Source organism: Bison bison, unplaced genomic scaffold (assembly GCF_000754665.1).
Source record: "Bison bison bison isolate TAMUID 2011002044 unplaced genomic scaffold, Bison_UMD1.0 scf7180017864165, whole genome shotgun sequence".
Lineage (NCBI taxonomy): Eukaryota > Metazoa > Chordata > Mammalia > Artiodactyla > Bovidae > Bison > Bison bison.
The window spans coordinates 692,970-713,932 of NW_011494737.1; the positions used below are offsets into that span (position 1 = coordinate 692,970).

A 20,963-nucleotide genomic window follows, 5' to 3' on the forward strand; every position below is an offset into this window, starting at 1 on the left:
TACTAAAAGTAAACAGTATTTCCTGGAGAAGAAAAGATACTTTTAAAGAAAGGGAGTTGAAATGTCTTTTTTTCTTTTTTAAGCTGAGTTTTGTACTGTTTTTTCTTTTACAATTGAGATCTATTCTTTTATCTGTATCAGTTATGAACATTTTTCTGTATATATCAATTAGGTACACTTATACATATGAATAAACTGACAATATTCCCAGTAGGGGTGGTCATATATGATGTGCTCAGTGAGTTGAATATATTGGTATAGGGCTCCTGAAGAATTATATCAAGCCAACCCTTTGGCATTTTCAAGTAGAGGGCACTTTGTAGGGCATGTCACAATTAATTAGGTGGGATAGCATTCTATTTTTGCAAAGGTTTTCTATAGTTCACTACACACACAGGCACACAAACTAACTAGCTGATAATGAAAATGCCCTTCAAAGAAGGGATGAAAGTTGGAGACTAGCTGCATAGAGGAGTAAGAGTTGGATTCTCATGCCTATAAATTTTTTTTTTTAACAGTGATTAACAGCAACATTTTTTAGCTAATAAGAAAATGAATAACTTTCAAAACACAGGCCAGAAGAAAAACCAGGAGAAAGAAGTCTAATAAAAATATACAATAAACTTACTAAGTTCAAGCTGTAAATAGTTCCCTTTAAAGTACCATCAAAAGTCAAACTTACCTGATCTACTATCCAGAGGTCCAAAATCCAAAGAATATTTCACGACGTGATAGTTATTCCACACATAAAGAAGGTTGTCCCGGGGGTTGTAATCCACAGCTGCTATGTACTGGTATGAATTAGGAAAGGGCACATCCACCAAACTGTCCTTACTTTGGTCAGTGTTGTAAATGTAGTCAATCTTATTTCCCGTGGCCTCATTGTCGTCATCCTCATAGACAGATTTGACCACATACAGAATTCCACATATCATGAATGCATTGGAAGCTGATCTTTTATCATATGCAGTATCCCATGTCCCTTCAATCCGTAGGGTGTAAGGGTTCAATTGACTAATGACAATTTTACCATTGTTTTGTTCTGTTGCATAGATGACCCATAGCCCATTCTCGTCCACTGCCAAGTCTATGTCAGATTTGCCTCCCCAGCGGTAAGGGGAGGTATCATGGTAATTGGCATTTGCTATGATAGCTTCTCCACTCTTTATCCTAGTCCGCAAATCAAACTTTACTATGTTTCTGGTGCGCTCTTTATTGAAGAACAAAGCTCCATCATACACTACAAATCCTGTGCCATCCACCCTGTGAGGGAGCTTGTAGGTTGTAGTTGGCCTTCCAGCAATGAAGTCATCCTTGGATGAGTACTCAGTCAGGGTATCAGTTCTGTATGGGGTCCAGGGCATATAATAAATCTTGTCAGAAGCCTGCAGAGGGTCTTTGCACCATGCCCCAGATTGGTGGTCAGATTCAAACAAATGTTCACTCTGGTATACTCCTTTTAGTAGTCCAGGACAAAGAAAAACTGTCAATTGGGAAAGAGTCAAAATAATAATTATATTAATTTAAATATTTTGTCATATATTCTTACTTTTCACCAAGTGGAATTCAACTCTAATAAATACCCACCACCACTTAATTATTTTGCTGCATTCTTCTGAGAACATAAAGTATTTTTCCACATTAATTTTGACATTTCTTTAGAATCATTCTGATTTGATTTGCTGATGAAATTTGGCCTTTTCATGAGTGGCTGTGCTTTCCTTTGCATTTTACCTTTGCAAGAGTGTTGCAATAATTTTGGATATGCTATCTATATAGATGTGACTTATGTCTGTGTATTCTATGGACATATAACAAATACAAACATTTACACGTGATAGTTTCATATATCTTATTTGAAAGTTTTTAAAAAATATTGTTTTCACTCTGATGCTAGTAACTACTCTATACTTATCATTAAGAAGCAAATGAAAATAGTAATTAAAAACATAATAAGGGAAAAGAAAAACCTTGTAATACAGGCCACTGAATCTTATAGCAAAAAAACCCTTAAAGCTGCTACAGCACACACAGAGCATGCAACTCACACAATTAAAAATGAGTGATGGATGGATACTGGAAGGAAAAAGAGAAAGGAAGAAAAAGAAAGGAAAGAAGAAATAAGGGAAGAAGAAAAGGTGAAAAGTTACAGAGAAGAACCCAAGATCTAGATTTTAATCAGTTAAAAATGTCCTGTTAAATACAGTAGAATTGGAACTTAAAAACATGTACCTTTTACTGTTACATGAGAAGAACATTAAAAAAACAAGATTACTTGCTACAATATTTTGCTGCTCATACTTCAGACTGAAAATGGGCAGGACTTGTCTGATTAATTTTATTTTTCAGTAGCACATCATGTGAGTGGTGGTAAGGAAAGCTTGACTGATTCATCTATAACAAAGGGGCTAAAAAGCAATGTTTCCCAAAAGGAGGTCCTTGATATACCTATTTATATGGTTTAGATATATAATACACAGAAAAAAACCCAACACAAAAACAGGGATTCCTAGCCACACATGCTTAATAAATATCTAATTAAAATAATATCAGGATTCTAAGTGCTGAGGTACATTAGTGACTCCGCAAGGCAGAAGAAGGGAGTGTGAGCAAATTTCCACAAATTAATTTGATCACAGAACCCTTTCTACAGAGCCTGATGGGATGTAATTTTCTTCTGAACCTGCTATGGGAAACACTGCTCCAATATTTTTGTAGAGCAAACACACTGAAAAATAATCATGCAGTTCACTGTTATGTTTGAAATGATTAGAAGTATATTGGGAAGAGAAATTAAGAAATCACAAGAAATTTGGAGGTTGATTCGTATTTTAATGATTAAAGTATTATTCTCTTGATATTAGTGATTAGCTCTTTAACAGCAATTATAAACCTACATCTAAGAGAAAATCTAAGATGAAACTCAACTAGGGTTTGCAGGTTATTAAAAACAAAAGTACATTGTTAAAATGTCCAAAGTTTCAATTTTGGGAAAATGAGACATTTAGGGGAAAATTTAACTGTCAAAATCTTCCATAGCAAGGATAGAGGATCATCATCAAATTATAATTAATAATAAAATTCATTATTGGAAGAATTTTTCAGGACTCTAATATGATGCCTGGGCTTCCCAGGTGGTGCTGCTGGTAAAGAACCCGCCAACCAATGTGAGAGACATAAGAGATGAAGGTTCCATCCCTGGGTCAGGAAGATCCCCTGGAGGAGGAAATGGCAACTCATTACATCTTCTTGCCTGGAGAATTACATGGACAGAGGAGCCCGGTGGGCTACAGTCCATAGGGTCATAAAGAATTGGACACGACTGAAGTGACTTAGCACACACGCAATATGATGTTTATAATTATAAAGGATGGGTAGGTATTCTTGTCAAAATTGTATATAAACTTTATGTTAGTTAATAATCAGCCTTTGCTTACAAAAGCAATTTATTTTAATGTATTTCAGAAAACCATCTCCCCTTTTCCCTTAATAGTTAAAAATCAAAAGAACAGGGAATCACTCCAGAGCTATGGAAAATTATCTAGTCTAGAAATAAAAACAAATATGAAGCAGTCATTATGCATCAGCATCTACTGGATTTCTAACTACTCATTTAAAAATAAAGAGGAATAAAATGCATGGTTTAAAACTTTACACTATTAAACTGTTTTAGGATAAAAATAATCAAACCAGCACTGGTCAGTACAACAGATTAAAGTGAAGTTGAGCAGCAGAAGTAGTAAATAAATTTTCAGAAAATAGATAAAAATTAATAACAATTATTTTAACTAGATGTTAAACTGTTAAATAACTTAGCCTATAAATAGTATATAATTTATGAAAGGTATTTAATTACCTTTTTGTTCCACTTCTATTGGAGAGAGAGAAGTAAAGAGAGAAAGGAGAAAAGAGAATAGATTAATGGTACGATATTGGCCAAGCACTTTTTATTCACCTCTTGCAAACTGAAAGTAAATAATTTATTGCACTCAAACTTGATTTATTGAACATCATGTCTTTCTTAAAAGAACCCATTCCTCTATAAAATTATTTTTTAAGAAACAACCACATTATAAGCTTAAAAATACAGTATAAGTTTGAAAAAAAAATAAGGCAAAAGTTAAGCTAAGATTGAATTAACATATCATTCCAAACTATAGACACAGGAAATACAATATTCATAATAATAACACAAGGATTTTCTATTTGAAAGATAGGTTGGTAATTATATATAGAAAGCTTTCAGATAGTTTTGATAGTCTCATTTATTAATTATTGTTTATACCACTACTTAACAAAATGGTCTTGCTTTTTACCCATCTCAAGAATTGATCTCTTTGGAAGAAACTACTCTGTAACTCATCTCTTAGGGCCTAATATTTTCTGTAGTTAATGAGAAATGTACCTTGTGAGGTGACACATTAACAGGAAATGCTCTCATCCTGAATAAATATATTTAGAATCCTTACTGAAGAAGCTTTTCTTCCTCCCACTCATCAGTATTTTATGTTACTGTGGAAAAATACTATCTTCAGGAAAAAATATATCCAAAGGTTGATACAAATAATGAGCCACCTGCTCTGGGCTTTTCTGAAATTCTAAAGCAAGTCTTTCAACAAAGTCTTTTAAGAATAAATTGAGATTCTCCAACACGTTATGGTTATGTATCTTTCAAATTAGATTCCATTATGATTTTAAGGTATCAATTATTACAAGTAGAGGAAAATTTTGAGAAACTGTAACACATTCAGGAAACTCATCAAGCGACATCTTCTTTTTCTAATTAATATTGGTCTCTATAGGGAGAATTTGCCACACAACAAGGAAACAAACAAACAAAAAAAAGGATCAGTGGGGAAGAAAGAGGGAAAGACTCAAAAGAAAATGGGCTCATGATACAAACATTAAAAAGAAAAATAATAGGTTCCAAGTGATATAAATCTAAGATAATTTCAGTGGAAGGGATAAACTGAGCTACTATGTACAATAAAAAAACTCTAGGAACATTTTAAAACAAGGGAGAAATACTCTTTTGGATATTTACTTTCAGGTAAGATTTTGTGCTTTGACCTAAGCTCATGTCTTCAATTACCAGCAAAATCACACTCATTTCTCTCCTTGACTTTTTTGAAAGCTCAAAATCACATGCGTTAGAAGACAAAAATGGTATATAGGAAAACTTATGTTTAGGAAGTTGTAAATGGGGTTATCCTTTTTAAGATATGTCATTAATTTACAAATCTTATTTTTAGTAGGATTTTTAGGACTTTTTAAAAAACTATGATACTCTTATATTATTATAATTTATCATCATCATCATTAATTAAACCTATATCAAGTAAATGTAGTATTTACTGGACTGTATACTTCAATATAGTTCACTTAAATACTTTACCTAAGAGATGAACTTCATGACTAGATTACTAACAAACCTGAGCTCACTCTGACAAGTAGAAGAAACGGAAGTAAGCACTTTAAAAATTAATCAATAGTCTCAAAATGTTTGTACTGGAGGCTCATTTCACAATGAAAGTGGAGGCTGAGAGTGGGGTCTTACGCTGAAGTTGACATTTGTCAAGGACTAGCCTACCAAGGGATTCCTAGAACTAATTTTGTTCTTTGAAATAGCTCTAAATATATATGCTTTGGATTATATATGAAGCTGGTTATATTATACAACATAAAATGTACAATCACACAACTTTAGTCTTATTCCATATAAAATTCATCTTATTTTTGTGTGCAATTACTTTAACTTCTTGGTGACTAGTATTTCTCTCTCCAACAAATGCTTAATGAGCAAGATGGATATGTGGCAAAAAGTATTAATAAGGTATATTTATTATAATTTATAACTACTATCTTATAATTTAATGGAGATTTTTATTTTTCAAATAAATTTTACCTTTATTTTCTCAACTGTCATTAGGCAAAGTTTAACTTTTAATTCTCTGGTCCTGGTCTAATTTGAAGAAACTGTCATAAACTGTAGCCCAAGTAAAGTGCACCTCTGGCACTGCTTGTGACTTTAAATTAAGATTTATTAGGCAATTCTATTTCAGAGAAAATTATGGTGTTGCCTATGTCATGACTGGCTGTAGCTCATTCATCATTTATTTGCCATTTCTAAGACTAAAGTAAAACAATCCTATAATTTAAGTTGAGTTAAAGTACATACAAATCATATTCCCATAACAAAAACTAGTATGGCAAACATAATTTGTCACTGAAAAGCTAAATAACATTTAGGGTTCTCCAGTCATTCTTCATCATCTAATTCTAGATGCTTCCCTCACCTGAAGAAGTAAATGCAAACAAACTGCCTGCGTATAAAAACCATGCTTAACCCTATATCCTTCACAAGCTCACAATCCCTGGCACGTAATGCATACTCAATGAACATCCACTGAATTAATACACAATTCACATAGAGATAATTAATTCTGTTTTGTAGATATTTAAGGTATGTGATAAGAAAAAAACGGCAAAGAAGAATCTGGATTTGCTATATAGAATCATACATGGGATGATGTCTTTGAATATTTTAAAGGATGGGGAGGAAAGTAAATTAATAAGCAATTTGTATCTTCAACTCATTAAATGTAAAACCAAAGGTAAAAAAAGGAAAGAAAAAAAAAGCATGGTCTTGAGGTTATAATGGCAAGAGAAATTTGTCACTATAAAGCAGTCTATGACAATCTAGAAACACAAGTGGAAAATACTCCCTTTTCTTCTTTCTGTTATGAGATCATGAATAAATGAATTGTATGATGACAACCCTGCTAGGTCTTCTTCAGGATCTCTTGTCTGTTACTCTGATCCAATATCCCGAATTCTGACATTTTAGCTGTTGCTGTTCATTTCCAAACCTCCTTGGAAGTAGTTTCTCTACTTTTCTGTCTTCAATTTTAATACCCAAACTACTTTTTTCATTCATGCAACCTCCATAAATATGTTTATATGTTGCCTTAAAGTGATTTTCTTGTTGTCCTTTGTCAAACTTAATGTCACAAGCTACATCCTGTGGTTAGCTACAGGGCAAATTCAAATTAAGGGTAACTGCATTCTGAATAAAAGGAAGAAACAGTTAAAAAAAAAAAAAAAGACTAGCAAATTTCCACTTCATTCCACAACAATTCATAAAATATAATACAGTCATGTTATTGTTTAGAAGAAATAAGATGTTATTAGTTCTATATTAGTTCTGTCCATATCTGTACCATATGCAATATTGGGATTGCATTCTTTAATTAGAAAATGTATGGATGAGAGAGCATATGCATGCATTGTCAACCTTTTTCAAATAGTATTACAAATTACAGAGAAATAAAATTGTTGCTTACCAAAAATTGGTAGAACTAAATTGCCATAACTGAGAACTATGAAATTGTATCTAATGCTAATGTAGCTTAAAATTTCTTTCCTTTTAAACTGCAAGTCATACAACCCATTTTCTATCTAAAATTTAAATATTCTAAATGAGCAGAATTTTATGTAATTAATGCATCTAATCTAATATATAGAAATGACATTTATGAAGAGAATAAGAGAGTTGTAAAATATTAAATAATTATAAAAATATTTTTATTATTGAAATGTAGTAGTATTTTGAACCAAACTATTTTCTTTGTTACATTTGGCTTAGATTATTAAAATGTATTTGGGTACACTTTTCACAGGACAGCAAACACAAGTCAGCAAAAACAAGACCAGGAACAGACTGTGGCTCAGATCATGATCTCCTTATTGCCAAATTCAGACTTAAATTGAAGAAAGTGGGGAAAACCACTAGAGCATTCAAGTATGACCTAAATCATATCACTTATGATTATACAGTGGAAGTGACAAATAGATATAAGGGACTAGATCTGATAGATAGAGTGCCTGATGAACTATGAACAGAGCTTCATGACATTGTACAGGAGACAGGGATCAAGACTATTCCCAAGAAAAATAAATGCAAAAACGGAAAATGGCTATCTGAGGAGGCCTTACAAATAGCTGTGAAAATAAAAGATGTGAAAAGCAAAGGAGAAAAGGAAAGATATACCCATTTGAATGCAGAGTTCCAAAGAATAGCAAGGTGAAATAAGAAAGCCTTCCTCAGTGATCAGTGCAAAGAAATAAAGGAAAACAGTAGAATGGGAAAGACTAAGAGATGTCTTCAAGAAAATTAGAGATACCAAGGGAACATTGTGTGCAAAGATGGGCTCAATAAAGGACAGAAATGGTATGGACCTAATAGAAGCAGAAGATATTAAGAAGAGGAGGCAAGAATACACAGAAGAACTATACAAAAGAGATCTTCATGAACCAGATAAACACGATGGTGTGATCACTCACCTAGTCAGACATCCTGGAAAGTGAAGTCAAGCGGGCCTTAGGAAGAATCACTACGAACAAAGCTAGTGGAGGTGATGGAATTCCAGCTGAGCTATATCAAATCTTAAAGGATGATCCTGTGAAAGTGCTGCATCAATATACCAGCAAATTTGGAAAACTCAGCAGTGGCCACAGGACTGGAAAAGGTCAGTTTTCATTCCAATCCCAAAGAAAGGCAATGCCAAAGAATGCTCAAACTACAGCACAATTGCACTCATTTCACACATTAGTAAAGTAATACTCAAAATTCTCCAAGCCAGGCTTCACTAATATGTGAACCGTGAACTTCCAGATGTTCAAGCTGGTTTTAGAAAAGACAGAGGAACCAGAGATCAAATTGCCAACATTTGCTGGATCATTGAAAAAGCAAGAGAGTTCCAGAAAACCTTCTATTTCTGCTTTATTGACTATGACAAAGCCTTTGACTGTGTGTATCACAATAAACTCTGGAACATTCTGAAAGAGATGGGAATACCAGACCACCTGACCTGCCTCTTGAGAAACCTGTATGCACGTCAGGAAGCAACAGTTAGAACTGGACATGGAACAACAGACTGGTTCCAAATAGGAAAAGGAGTATGTCAAGGCTGTATATTGTCACCCTGCTTATTTAACTTATATGCAGAGTACATTATGAGACATGCTGGGCTGGAGGAATCACAAGCTGGAATCAAGACTGCAGGGAGAAATATCAATAACCTCAGATATGCAGATGACACAACCCTTATGGCAGAAAGTGAAGAAGAACTACAAGCCTCTTGATGAAAGTGAAAGAGGAGAGTGAAAAAGTTGGCTTAACGCTCAACATTCAGAAAACGAAGATCATGGCATCCGGTCCCATAACTTCATGGCAAACAGATGGGGAAACAGTGGGCTGACTTTATTATTTGGGGCTCCAAAATCACTGCAGATTAAAGACATAAAATTAAGAGACACTTACTCCTTGGAAACATAGTTATGACCAACCTAGACAGCATATTAAAAAGCAGAGACATTACTTTGTCAACAAAGGTCTGTCTAGTCAAGGCAATGGTTTTTCTAGTAGTCATGTATGGATGTGAGAGTTGGACTATAAAGAAAGATGAGCAAAGAAGAACTGATGCTTTTGAACTGTGGTGTTGGAGAAGACTCTTGAGAGTCCCTAAGACTGCAAGGAGATCCAACCAGTCCATCCTAAAGGAAATCAGTTCTGGGTGTTCATTAGAAGCACTGATGTTGAAGCTGAAACTCCAATACTTTGGCCACTGGATGCTTAGAGCAGACTCATTTGAAAAGACCCTGAAGTTGGGAAGGATTAAACACAGGAGGAGAAGGAGATGACAGAGGATGAGATGGTTAAATGGCATCTCCGACTCAATGGACATGAGTTTGGGTAAACTCCGGGAGTTGATGATGTACAGGGAGGCCTGGCATGCTGAAGTTCATGGGGTCACAAGTAGTTCTACATGACTGAGCTACTGAACTGAACTGAACTTCTCAGGATAGCTGAGTAGTTAAGCTAAAAGCACACAAAAGCAATAAACAAATTAGTCTTCTAAAAAAAATTTGCTAGTGCATTATTTACAAAGAAAATCTCCTATAAGCGGATAACCAAAAGCTCATAATAATATTTTATATTAGTACAGTACTTTCTAAGCAGTCGATCCTAAAGGAAATCAATCCTGAATATTCATTGGAAAAACTGATACTGAAGCTGAAACTCCAATACTTTGGCCATATGATGTGAAGAACTAATTTATTGGAAAAGACCTTAATGCTGGGAAAGTTTGAAGGCAGGAGGAGAAGGGGAACACAGAGGATGAGATGGTTGGATGGCATCACCAACTCAACAGACATGAGTTTGTGTAAGCTCCAGGAATTGGTGATGGAGAGGGAAGCCTGGCATGCTGCAGTCCATGGGGTCACAAACAATCTGATATGATTGAGTGACTGAACTGAGGTTAACAAAATATTTTGATGTGACATGGTCCTAGTTACTACCATATCAAACATAAAAGTCAACCAAAACTTAAAAGGTTTAAAAACTTAACCAAGATCAACACTGGTAGGTTTCAGACTCCTAGCACTTGTCTAATATCATATACTGGTTCTCACAACATTTAAACTTAATGAAACACTATTGCGTTTTTGCTCTCCATTTCCTTTCTGTCACCAAATCCAAGAGGGGTGTAGAGGAGATAAATAACACAAATGGAATCTCCCTAAGGGCAGGCACTGTGTCTGCTATAAGCTCAACATTCATTAAGCATGATAATCAAACCAGTCAATCCTAAAGGAAATCAACCCTGAATATTCATTGTAAGGACTGATGCTAAAGCTGAAGCCTTAATACTTTGGCCACTTCATGTGAAGTGCTGACTCTTTGGAAAAGAATCTGATCCTAGGAAAGATTGAAGGCAAGAAGAGAAGGGGATGAGATGGTTGGATGGCATTGCCAACTCAATGGACATGAGTTTGACCAAACTCCAGGAAATAATGAAGGACAGGCAGGTCTGGCGTGCTGCAGCACATGATGTTGCAAAGAATTGGACATAATTGAGTGACTGAACAACAATTAAGCATGTCCCATATTTCAGTATTGCATATATACTAATTTAATCATCTCACAACATACTTATGAGGTAGATATTTCATTATCTTAATTTTTCAAATGACAAAACAGGTACAAAGATATATGGTTCTTTTATTAAGTAGTAGTAGAAATGAAATTCAAAACCAAGTTCTGGTCTTATTCATCACTGCATCTTCAATACCCAGCACACAGAAATAGCTCAATTAATATTTCTCACACCACCACGCAATGATAAATTGTACTGTGGTATTTTCAAAGAAAGGAACTGAATGTCATACTTTCCAGTGCTAGCAGGCTTCAGAATGGTGATGTAATGCATCTCTCCAGAGAAGATAAAATAACAGAAAAAAAATGGCATCCTCATTTCTTGGCCAAGGAAACAAGATATTTCTTATCACCAGAAACAAACCAGTGCTAAGTAACTCATGTCCTATTAATTATTATTCTGAAGCAGAGAAAATTCTCTCCTCATGCATTTTACATCCACCAAGAAAATACAAAAGCACTTCAGTAAACAGAAATAAAAAGATCTGTGATGTTCATTAATTTTTGGTATACTGTGTATCAAAAATTTTGAAAGACATCTGTCTCTTTCCATAAATAAAGTGCTAATACTTTTTTTTTAAATGAAAGACAAGGGTAATCTCTGCAGCTCAGCATCTAAATTATGTTTTTAAATGATACCCATGTACCAGTGAATAAAATTGCTGCTCAATCAGCTTGTACTACAATGCCTTTATATAATGTGTTTCCTAAACTATCACCTCCTAATGAATTTCATCCTGGAGTGTGTAGATTGAAAATATCAATAATTCATAAAATCCTTTCACTAGCCACATTATAATTTAAGCACTTAAATACAATATCTGTAGATGCCACAGAAACTGAGACTGTCTCTTATTTTGTATTAACTCTCTATTCCATTGATGGACTTGTAAAATCCTTCAACTGTTAATTTAGACCCTTTCAATAAAATGGTGCTACTGGTTGACTCTTTTGTGACTCTATTAGTAATAGTTTCTAGTAAAAGATAATAATTTTCAAAGTTATTATTGGTAACAGCAAAGTCAACATCACATTTGGTTCATCAAGGATGTACCCTTATCATAATAATTTGTCACACTATGTAACAACCATGTGGCAATTAGATTTATTAAAAAAAAAAAGCAAAGGCAAAGTCCCATCAGAGTGTCTTCGACTATACATCCATATTTATATATTAGATCCACTAAATGTATCTGCTATGGGGGGCCTCAGAGATGTGAATACAGAAATAAGTAATAACAATCAAAATACCTAACAATCACTGAACATGTATTATGTGAATAATTATTCAGGAGATCATTTAATTTAATCCTCAAAAAGATGAACTTGGTTGTACTTTTATGAACATGTTACAAAGGAAGTACTGATTTTTGCCTTAGGGAAGCTTACAATCCAATAACTGGTGATTTTCAAAATAGTTTTTTACCAATGATAAGTTCTTTCTAAATGTCTTCAAAAGAACTCATATAGAAAGATAAAATAAAAAAGAATAGAAGTGAAGAGCAGAGAAAGGGGGAACTGTTATGAGAAACTGGAGTTACAAACACAAGGCATAACAGTTTGACTATGATCAAATTTCCTATGGAAAATGTCATCCATTTGCTCTTGAGAAATATATTTTTGATTGATGCCTGTTACTAGGTTCTATGGATCCAGCTCTGTATATTTAAAAATAAAATATATTTCAAAGTGAATCTAAACCTAATCTCAGGCAGTTAGTAAATACAATTAATTCTCCTTGGGTTTTACAGCTGAAAGGTGTTTTTTTTTTTATTATTATCTAGTCACAGTAAAAATGTTATAAATTAGAAAAAGGAAGCCAGAGAATTAATATATCAGTCTCAACTCAGTTTACTTTTTAACTCAATAGTATTAAATCAATAAGAAAAGTGATTTTCTTTTTGAGTCACTTAATGCTATGCATTGTAAGGGCAAAAATGGCTATCCTAATCTCCAGTTCAGTTCAGTTGCTCAGTCATGTGATCTCCTTGCAGTTCAAAGAACTGTCAAGAGTCTTCTCCAACATCACAGTTCAAAAGCATCAATATTGTGGCACTCAGCTCTCATTATAGTCCAACTCTCACATCCATACATGACTACTGGACAAACCAGAGCTTTCATTAGATAGACATTTGTTGGCAAAGTAATGTCTTTGCTTTTTAATATGCTGTCTAGGTAGGTCATAGCTTTACTTCCAAGGAGCAAGGATCTTTTAATTTCATGGCTGTAGTCACCATCTGCAGTGACTTTGGAGCCCAAGAAAATAGTCTGTCACTGTTTCCCTTGTTTTTCCATCTATTTTCCATGGTGTGATGGGACTGGATGCCATAATCTTTGTTTTTTGAATGCTGAGTTTTAAGTCAGGTTTTTCACTCTCCTCTTTCACTTTCATCAAGAGGCTCTTTAGTTCATCTTCATTTCTGCCATAAGGGTGGTGTCACCTGCGTATCTGAGGTACTTGATATTTCTCCTAGCTTCATCCAGTCCAGCATTCCGCATGATGTACTCTGCATAGAAGTTAAATAAGCAGGGTGACAATATACAGCCTTGACCTACTCCTTCCCTAATTTGGAATCAGTCCATTGTTCCATGTCCGGTTTTAACTGTTCCTTCCTGACTTGCATACAGATTTCTCAGGAGGCAGGTAAGGTGGTCTGGTATGCCCATCACTTTCAGAATTTTCCAGAGTTTGTTGTGATCCACACAGTCAAAGGCACTGGCATAGTCAATAAAGCAGAAGTGGAAGTTTTTCTGGAACTCTCTTGCTGTTCTGATGATACAGCGATGTTGGCAGTTTGATCTCTGGTTCCTCTGCCTTTTCTAAATCCAACTTAAACATCTGGAAACTCTTAGTTCACATATTGCTGAAGCCTGGCTTGGAGAATTTTGAGCATTACTTTGCTAGCGTGTGAGATGTATGCTATTATGTAATAGTTTGAGCATCCTTTGGCATTGCCTTTCTTTGGGATTGGAATGAAAACTGACCTTTTCCAGTCCTGTGGCCACTGCTGAGTTTTCCAAATTTGCTGGTATATTGAGTGAAGTACTTTCACAGCATCATCTTTTAGGATTTGATATCGCACAGATGGAAGTCCAACATCTCCACTAGCTTTGTTCATAGTGATGCTTCCTAAGGCCCACTTGGCTTCACACTACTGGAGGTTTGGCTCTAGGTGAGTGATCACATCACTGGGCTATCTGGGTCATGAAAATTTATTTGTATAGTTCTGTGTATTCTTGCTACCTCTTCTTATATTCTGCTTCTGTTAGGTCCATACCATTTCTGTCCTTTATTGTACCCATCTTTGCATGAGATGTTCCCTTGGTATCTCTAATTTTCTTGAAGACATCTCTAGTCTTTCCCATTCTGTTGTTTTCCTCTATTTCTTTGTATTGATCACTGAAGAAGGCTTTCTAATCTCTCCTTGCTATTCTTTGGAACTCTGCATTCAAATGGGTGAATCTTTCCTTTTCTCCTTTGCCTTTCTCTTCTCTTCTTTTCACAGCTCTTTGTAAGTCCTCCTCAGTCAACCATTTTGACTTTTTGCATTCCTTTTTTGGGGGGCATGGTCTTGATCACTGCTTCCTATACAATGTCACAAACCTCCATCCATAGTTCTTCAGGCACTCTGTCTATCAAATCTAATCCCTTGAATCTATTTGTCATAATCATATTGATGCAAAAAAACAGAAGCTGAAGGAAGTCCAATTACTTTACTTTTGTCTAAATATTATTCTTTTAGTTTTCACTTGAGTTCTTAAGATCTTGTGACTTATTCTTGGAATTGAAAATTTGTATAATCACTTGGTGCAAGGGAATAAGACAACAAAACTCACAATGACATTCAGTAAGGAAAAAAGAAAATAACGTTTTGAGAAATAGCTTAGGGATCTGAAGAGCTGCTACATAATCTGTTACTTGGTATGACTCTTCCAAATATCCCAACCAAACTGGACTAGATCCAGTAGCCAAAGAGCAGAAAACATTTTGTATTTGGGAATAGCATGGTTAATAAGAATAAGATTAATAATAGAATTATGAAACTATAACTATAAATAAAAACAGTTAGATCCAGAATTCATTAGTAGAAAATATACACCAAAAATATCCTATATATGTCATATGAATTTCTTGAAAAGTAGATTTAAGATACTTGCTCATTTAGATTTTTGAATTTGATAAAGTTAACATGCCAATAATACCAATTCATCTGAATAAATTTTAGGTCTTTAGTTTCATTGCTATAAATTTCAAAAAATGTGTTATGTTATTATTCTCATTTTGTGTTTTACTATTTTGTCACAGTATTTTTTTTCCATTTTCCTTCATATGCTTACCACCTATATTTGTTTTTCAATATACTTTATACCTATATTTATTTTTCAACTTTCACTCACTCTGTAGCCCCTACCCAGAATGCCTCACACAATATATCTCAGTAAGTCAAACTCTGTGTTTAGGTTACTCCTTCATAAGCACTACTAATAATTATTTTCTAGGTCCATATTGAATATGTATATAATTCCAACAGAGTTTATGAAGGATGGTATTCTATAATGTCCCAGTCCGATGATTGGCAAACTTTTTACAAACAGCCAATTAGTGATTTCGGTTTTTGAGCCACCTATAAGCTTTGTCACACAGTTGTCTTTGTCTCCCTTTTTTTGAAACAACTCTATAAAATTGTAAAAGATATTCTTAGCTCATGGGCCAATATGTAGACAACCCACTGGAGATTTATCCCTTGGCCACAGTTTGCTAATATCTATTCTATTTAATTACTGTCTCATTTATTATTCTCCTGGCCCTTGGTATTTTAACCTTCTATCCTTCTTCTGGAATCACAGCTGACCCTTAAACAATGTGAGTTTGAACTATGCAAGACTACTTATACACAGATATATTTCAATAGTAAATATTATGGTACTCCATGGTCCATGGTTGGTTGAATCAGTGGATACAGAGGGCCATCCATAAGTTATACTCAGATTAATCCCCAAGTTATTCAAGGATCAACTGAACTTGGAAGTTCTTGAAGCCCAAAAACGCTGTATCACTCACTCAGGGATTATAAGGGTCTAGCTTAATGTCTTGCTATAACTGCTGGTCAAAAAATGCTGGCACTGATACACTTTTAAAATCACAGGCAAATAGTTCCAAATATGAACTTGATATGCTTTATTTGATGATGTGCACAAAAGAGAAGGGGAAAATCTTACAGACAGTGAAGTACTTCCGGTAAACAGACAAAATTCCCCTTAGATCCCACTTACTATCTTTCTATAATAGAGTCCATTGTAACTCTCACTGTCTACCAAAATGAATGTACACAGCAAAATGTTTCTTAAACAATCAATTACTAAGAAACATTTTGTAATTTCTGTGGAATTTCTCCTTATATTGAAAAAAATGATTTTCTAATTTTTAAAACATTTATTTCATACTTTCCCTATATCAGGCTATTTGTGAATACTTTATCTAGATTATTTTATTTAATCCTCACCACAACCCTGATGACAATGTTGTCAAAGTTATACAGGTGAGTTCAGAGTTCACATAATTAGCAGTTGGTAGAGCTGCTATTTGAACTTCTGGGCTTGCACTCTTAACCTCTATGCTATGCTCTCCAGCAAACAAGAAACTGATGATGATGAAAATAATAATGAGGATAACTAATATCATCTGTGGGCTTACTAATTATTGATGATCTATTGTTTAAAATAATTTACATATACAAAGAATGCTCAAACTACCGCACAATTGCACTCATCTCACACGCTAGTAAAGTAATGCTCAAAATTCTCCAAGCCAGGCTTCAGCAATATGTGAACCGTGAACTTCCTGATGTTCAAGCTGGTTTTAGAAAAGGCAGAGGAACCAGAGATCAAATTGCCAACATCCGCTGGATCATAGAAGAAGCAAGAGAGTTCCAGAAAAACATCTATTTCTGCTTTATTGACTATGCCAAAGCCTTTGACTGTGTGGATCCCAATAAACTGTGGAAAATTCTTAAAGAGATGGGAATACCAGAGCACCTGATCTGCCTCTTGAGAAATTTGTATGCAGGTCAGGAAGCAACAGTTAGAACTGGACATGGAACAACAGACTGGTTCCAAATAGGAAAAGGAGTACGTCAAGGCTGTATATTGTCACCCTGCTTATTTAACTTATATGCAGAGTACATCATGAGAAATGCTGGGCTGGAAGAAACACAAACTGGAATCAAGATTGCCGGAAGAAATATCAATAACCTCAGATATGCAGATGACACCACTCTTATGGCAGAAAGTGAAGAAGAACTGAAGAGCCTTTTGATGAAAGTGAAAGAGGAGAGATGAAAGAGAGAGGAATGTTGGCTTAAAGCTCAACATTCAGAAAACGAAGATCATGGCATCTGGTCCCATCACTTCATGGGAAATAGATGGGGAAACAGTGGAAACAGTGTCAGACTTTATTTTTCTGGGCTCCAAAATCACTGCAGATGGTGACTGCAGCCATGAAATTAAAAGACGCTTACTCCTTGGAAGGAAAGTTATGACCAACCTAGATAGCATATTCAAAAGCAGAGACTTTACTTTGCCAACAAAGGTCTGTCTAGTCAAGGCTATGGTTTTTCCTGTGGTCATGTATGGATGTGAGAGTTGGACTGTGAAGAAGGCTGAGCGCCAAAAAATTGATGCTTTTGAACTGTGGTTTTGGAGAAGACTCTTGAGAGTCCCTTGGACTGCAAGGAGATCCAACCAGTCCATTCTGAAGGAGATCAGCCCTGGGATTTCTTTGGAAGGACTGATGCTAAAGCTGAAACTCCAGTACTTTGGCCACCTCATGCGAAGAGTTGACTCATTGGAAAAGACTCTGATGCTGGGAGGGATTAGGGGCAGAAGGAGAGGGGGACGACAGAGGATGAGATGGCTGGATGGCATCGCTGACTCGATGGACGTGAGTCTCAGTGAACACCGGGAGTTGGTGATGGACAGGGAGGCCTGGCGTGCTGCAATTCATGGGTTCGAAAAGAGTCGGACATGACTGAATGACTGATCTGATCTGATTCATATATAGATAGAAATACTAACTCAACACACACGAATTTAAGCAAAGTCCAGAGTTACTGGAGGACAGAGGAGTTTAGCTTGCTACAGTCCATGGGGTCATAAAGAGTCAGACACAATTTAGGGACTATTCAACAATAACAATTCATACAATAGTCACATTACCATTATAAAATGGCAGCATTATTATTTCAGTATTAAGAAGGAAACTAGATGAAGATAAGATAAATTAATAGTAAGTAGCAGACTCAGAATCCAATGCCAGGCCTCTGACACAAGAACCTCAGTGCTAATCAGTATCTTTCAAGTGCAAACTATTGCTGAATAAATCCATCAGTTGAGGAATAGTATCTCAGTTATCCCTATTACTTTCTAAATGCCAGTAGTGCTTTATCCACTAAATTATACTCACCAGATATAAAAAAATGATTTCCTTCCCACAAGAAAAATATGTGATTTCCACAACAACCAAAACCTTTGAAAGGTTAGTATTAATAACTAGCAATAACTTAACTTGAACAAAAGTATTTTACTGATTTTTGCCTAAGAATCTCTTCTCAAAGCTGCCTATTTAAGATCTCTTTTGTGACAAGAGCCTTTCTTTTTTCATGCCTTTTAGGGCAGTGTCACATCCCAGACTCATAAGGCACACACAGGTCACCTGTAAAGGCAGGAGCCCGCTTCTGACCTAAATCAGTAACGTCAGAGAGATTTGAAAGAAACACAGAGGTAGAATAATTAAGGATACGATAATAAAGTTGATAGATACACAGAAAACTATCTGCTACTTTTTTTCCTACTAAAAGGAAAAACTATGTTTTATTAATTATGCATCCTAGAGTAAACTGTAGACATAGCATACTTCTCATAGGAGAAGTTTCTTTACTCTTCATTCTGTTTCTTTATTCTTCAGTGTCCATCACAGCGTGCCTATGACAATTTAGCAGCAATATTTCATTTTAGTCTAGTTAAACATAGCTAACTGTATAGTGAAAAGTTCCTACTTTTTTCTCACCCATAGGTGAGAGCATTCATAATGGTGTTTAGCTCTGCAATGTTATATTTAACATAAGAAGTATTCTTATGTCAAATTCTTATGCTCTTAATAACCAGAACATATTCTTCCTTCCTTTCCTTGTCATATTATGTTCTTCCTTTGAGATACAATAACAGAAGGAATTAATATTCCTTAAAAGATGTGTTGCAAATTAGCCAGGTGAAAGTTGCAAAAGGAAATAATAAGCAGGAAGTTCTTCAAATGGATATACTGTTTACAACACCCAAAGTACAGACATTAAATTTAAAATAAATATGAACAGCATAAAGTGTGTTATCCCATTCTTTATAATACCCAGCCAACATCTGTTCAGTAATTCACTAAATGTAGTATTTAGTTTGTTTTAGTAAAATATGTCAAATTAAATGAAAGGCAAGTTTCACAGAATAAAATAAATAATCACTCTATTTTTACTCTAGTGGACACTGGCAAGATACTTTACAGTTTAACTTGACTACAGTTGTTTGTCTGTTAGTTAATTTTGTCTTAAAAGCTATCTGTAGAAGGATCATAAAACATAAATTTCCTGGTTAGAGCATTCAGGAAGGAACTATCAACAATATAACATTATTATGTATAATTTTCTCACTTTTTAATTTAAAAACTTCCTATAAACAAACACCAAAAGAAAAAAAAGCTAACTTGTAAACTGACAATGGGCTTCCTGTTGGATCAGACAGTAAAGAATCTGCCTGCAATGCAGGAGACCCCTGAAGTGCAGTTCGATCCTGGGTTGGGAAGATCCTGTGGAGAAGGGTATGGCAACCCACTCCAGTATCCTTGCCTGAAGAATTTGTGCCTGAAGAAATTCCATGGACAGAGGAGCCTGACAGGCTATAGTTCACGTGATGGCAATGAATCTGATAAGACTTGGTGACTAACACTTTCACTTTTACTTTTTGTTTTTTTCCTACAAACTGACTATAGATGATAATTATTTAAATTTTTAATTTCATGTTTACAGGTAGAACATAAAAATATTATTGAATCTGCCACAGATGGTGATTAAAAAATACTAAAGACCAAAAATAAATTTCAAATAGAAACTATATATTTTCTCAGAAGCATCCATATTATGGCATTCTCTATTAATCTACTAGAAAGTTAGCTGTATATATTCAAGGTCCCTCTTTCGTTTATTCATTGCTCTGTCCTAGTTCCTAGAACAGTGCCTAGAATATAGAAGCTATTCAATAAATATTCTGAATTTGTTAAATCAATACAAAGGGTCTCGATCTACAATGCTCTTGAGTAACTGGTAAAACTTAAATCATCCAAGATAAGATGAAAGGAAAAAAAATTAACTGATATATGTAGATTGTGTAATTGCTACACTGAAGTAAATATTTTCTACATATGATGTTTAATTAATAAACCCATTTGATATTTTAGATTAATATTTAATTACTTAAAAAAGAAAAAAAAACACACTGCATTTAAAAATAATGAACACTGAAAACAAAGTCATTTACATTTTTTGGCATTTTAAAACATAGCAATAACTGCATAATTTGAAACAAGAAGCATTTATAGTAACAACAGTTAACAGTTACTGAATGTGTACTATGCGGAAACCCCTACTATGAACTCATTTAATTATCAAAACAACTCATTAAAGTAAGTATGAAAGTGAAAAAGTGTTAATCGCTCAATTTTGTCCAACTCTTTGCAACCCCATGGATTGCAGTCTGCCAGGCTCCTGTGTCCATGAATTCTCCAGGCTAGAATACTGGAGTGGGTAGCCATTCACTTCTCCAGGGGATCTTCCTGACCCAGGGATTGAACCCTGGTCTCCTGCACTACAGGCAGATTCCTTACTGTCTGAGCCACCAGGTACAAACAGCATTTTACAGATGA

At 34.8% G+C, this 20,963-nt stretch overlaps 1 protein-coding gene across 7 annotated transcripts in view; it reads right to left on the bottom strand.

Annotated features, from left to right (window-relative positions):
- LPHN3 (latrophilin 3) overlaps positions 1–20,963 on the bottom strand; it is a 952,179-nt gene that overhangs the window by 320,182 nt on the left and 611,034 nt on the right. For 6 of the 7 annotated variants that reach the window (XM_010841647.1, XM_010841645.1, XM_010841646.1 and 3 more), the window contains 2 exons: positions 3,857–3,871; positions 683–1,483 (listed from right to left, as the gene is read on the bottom strand). In XM_010841647.1, coding sequence (XP_010839949.1) covers positions 683–1,483; positions 3,857–3,871 — 816 coding nt within the window. The remainder of the gene's footprint in view (positions 1–682; positions 1,484–3,856; positions 3,872–20,963) is intronic. The other variant, XM_010841644.1, reaches the window with a different exon arrangement.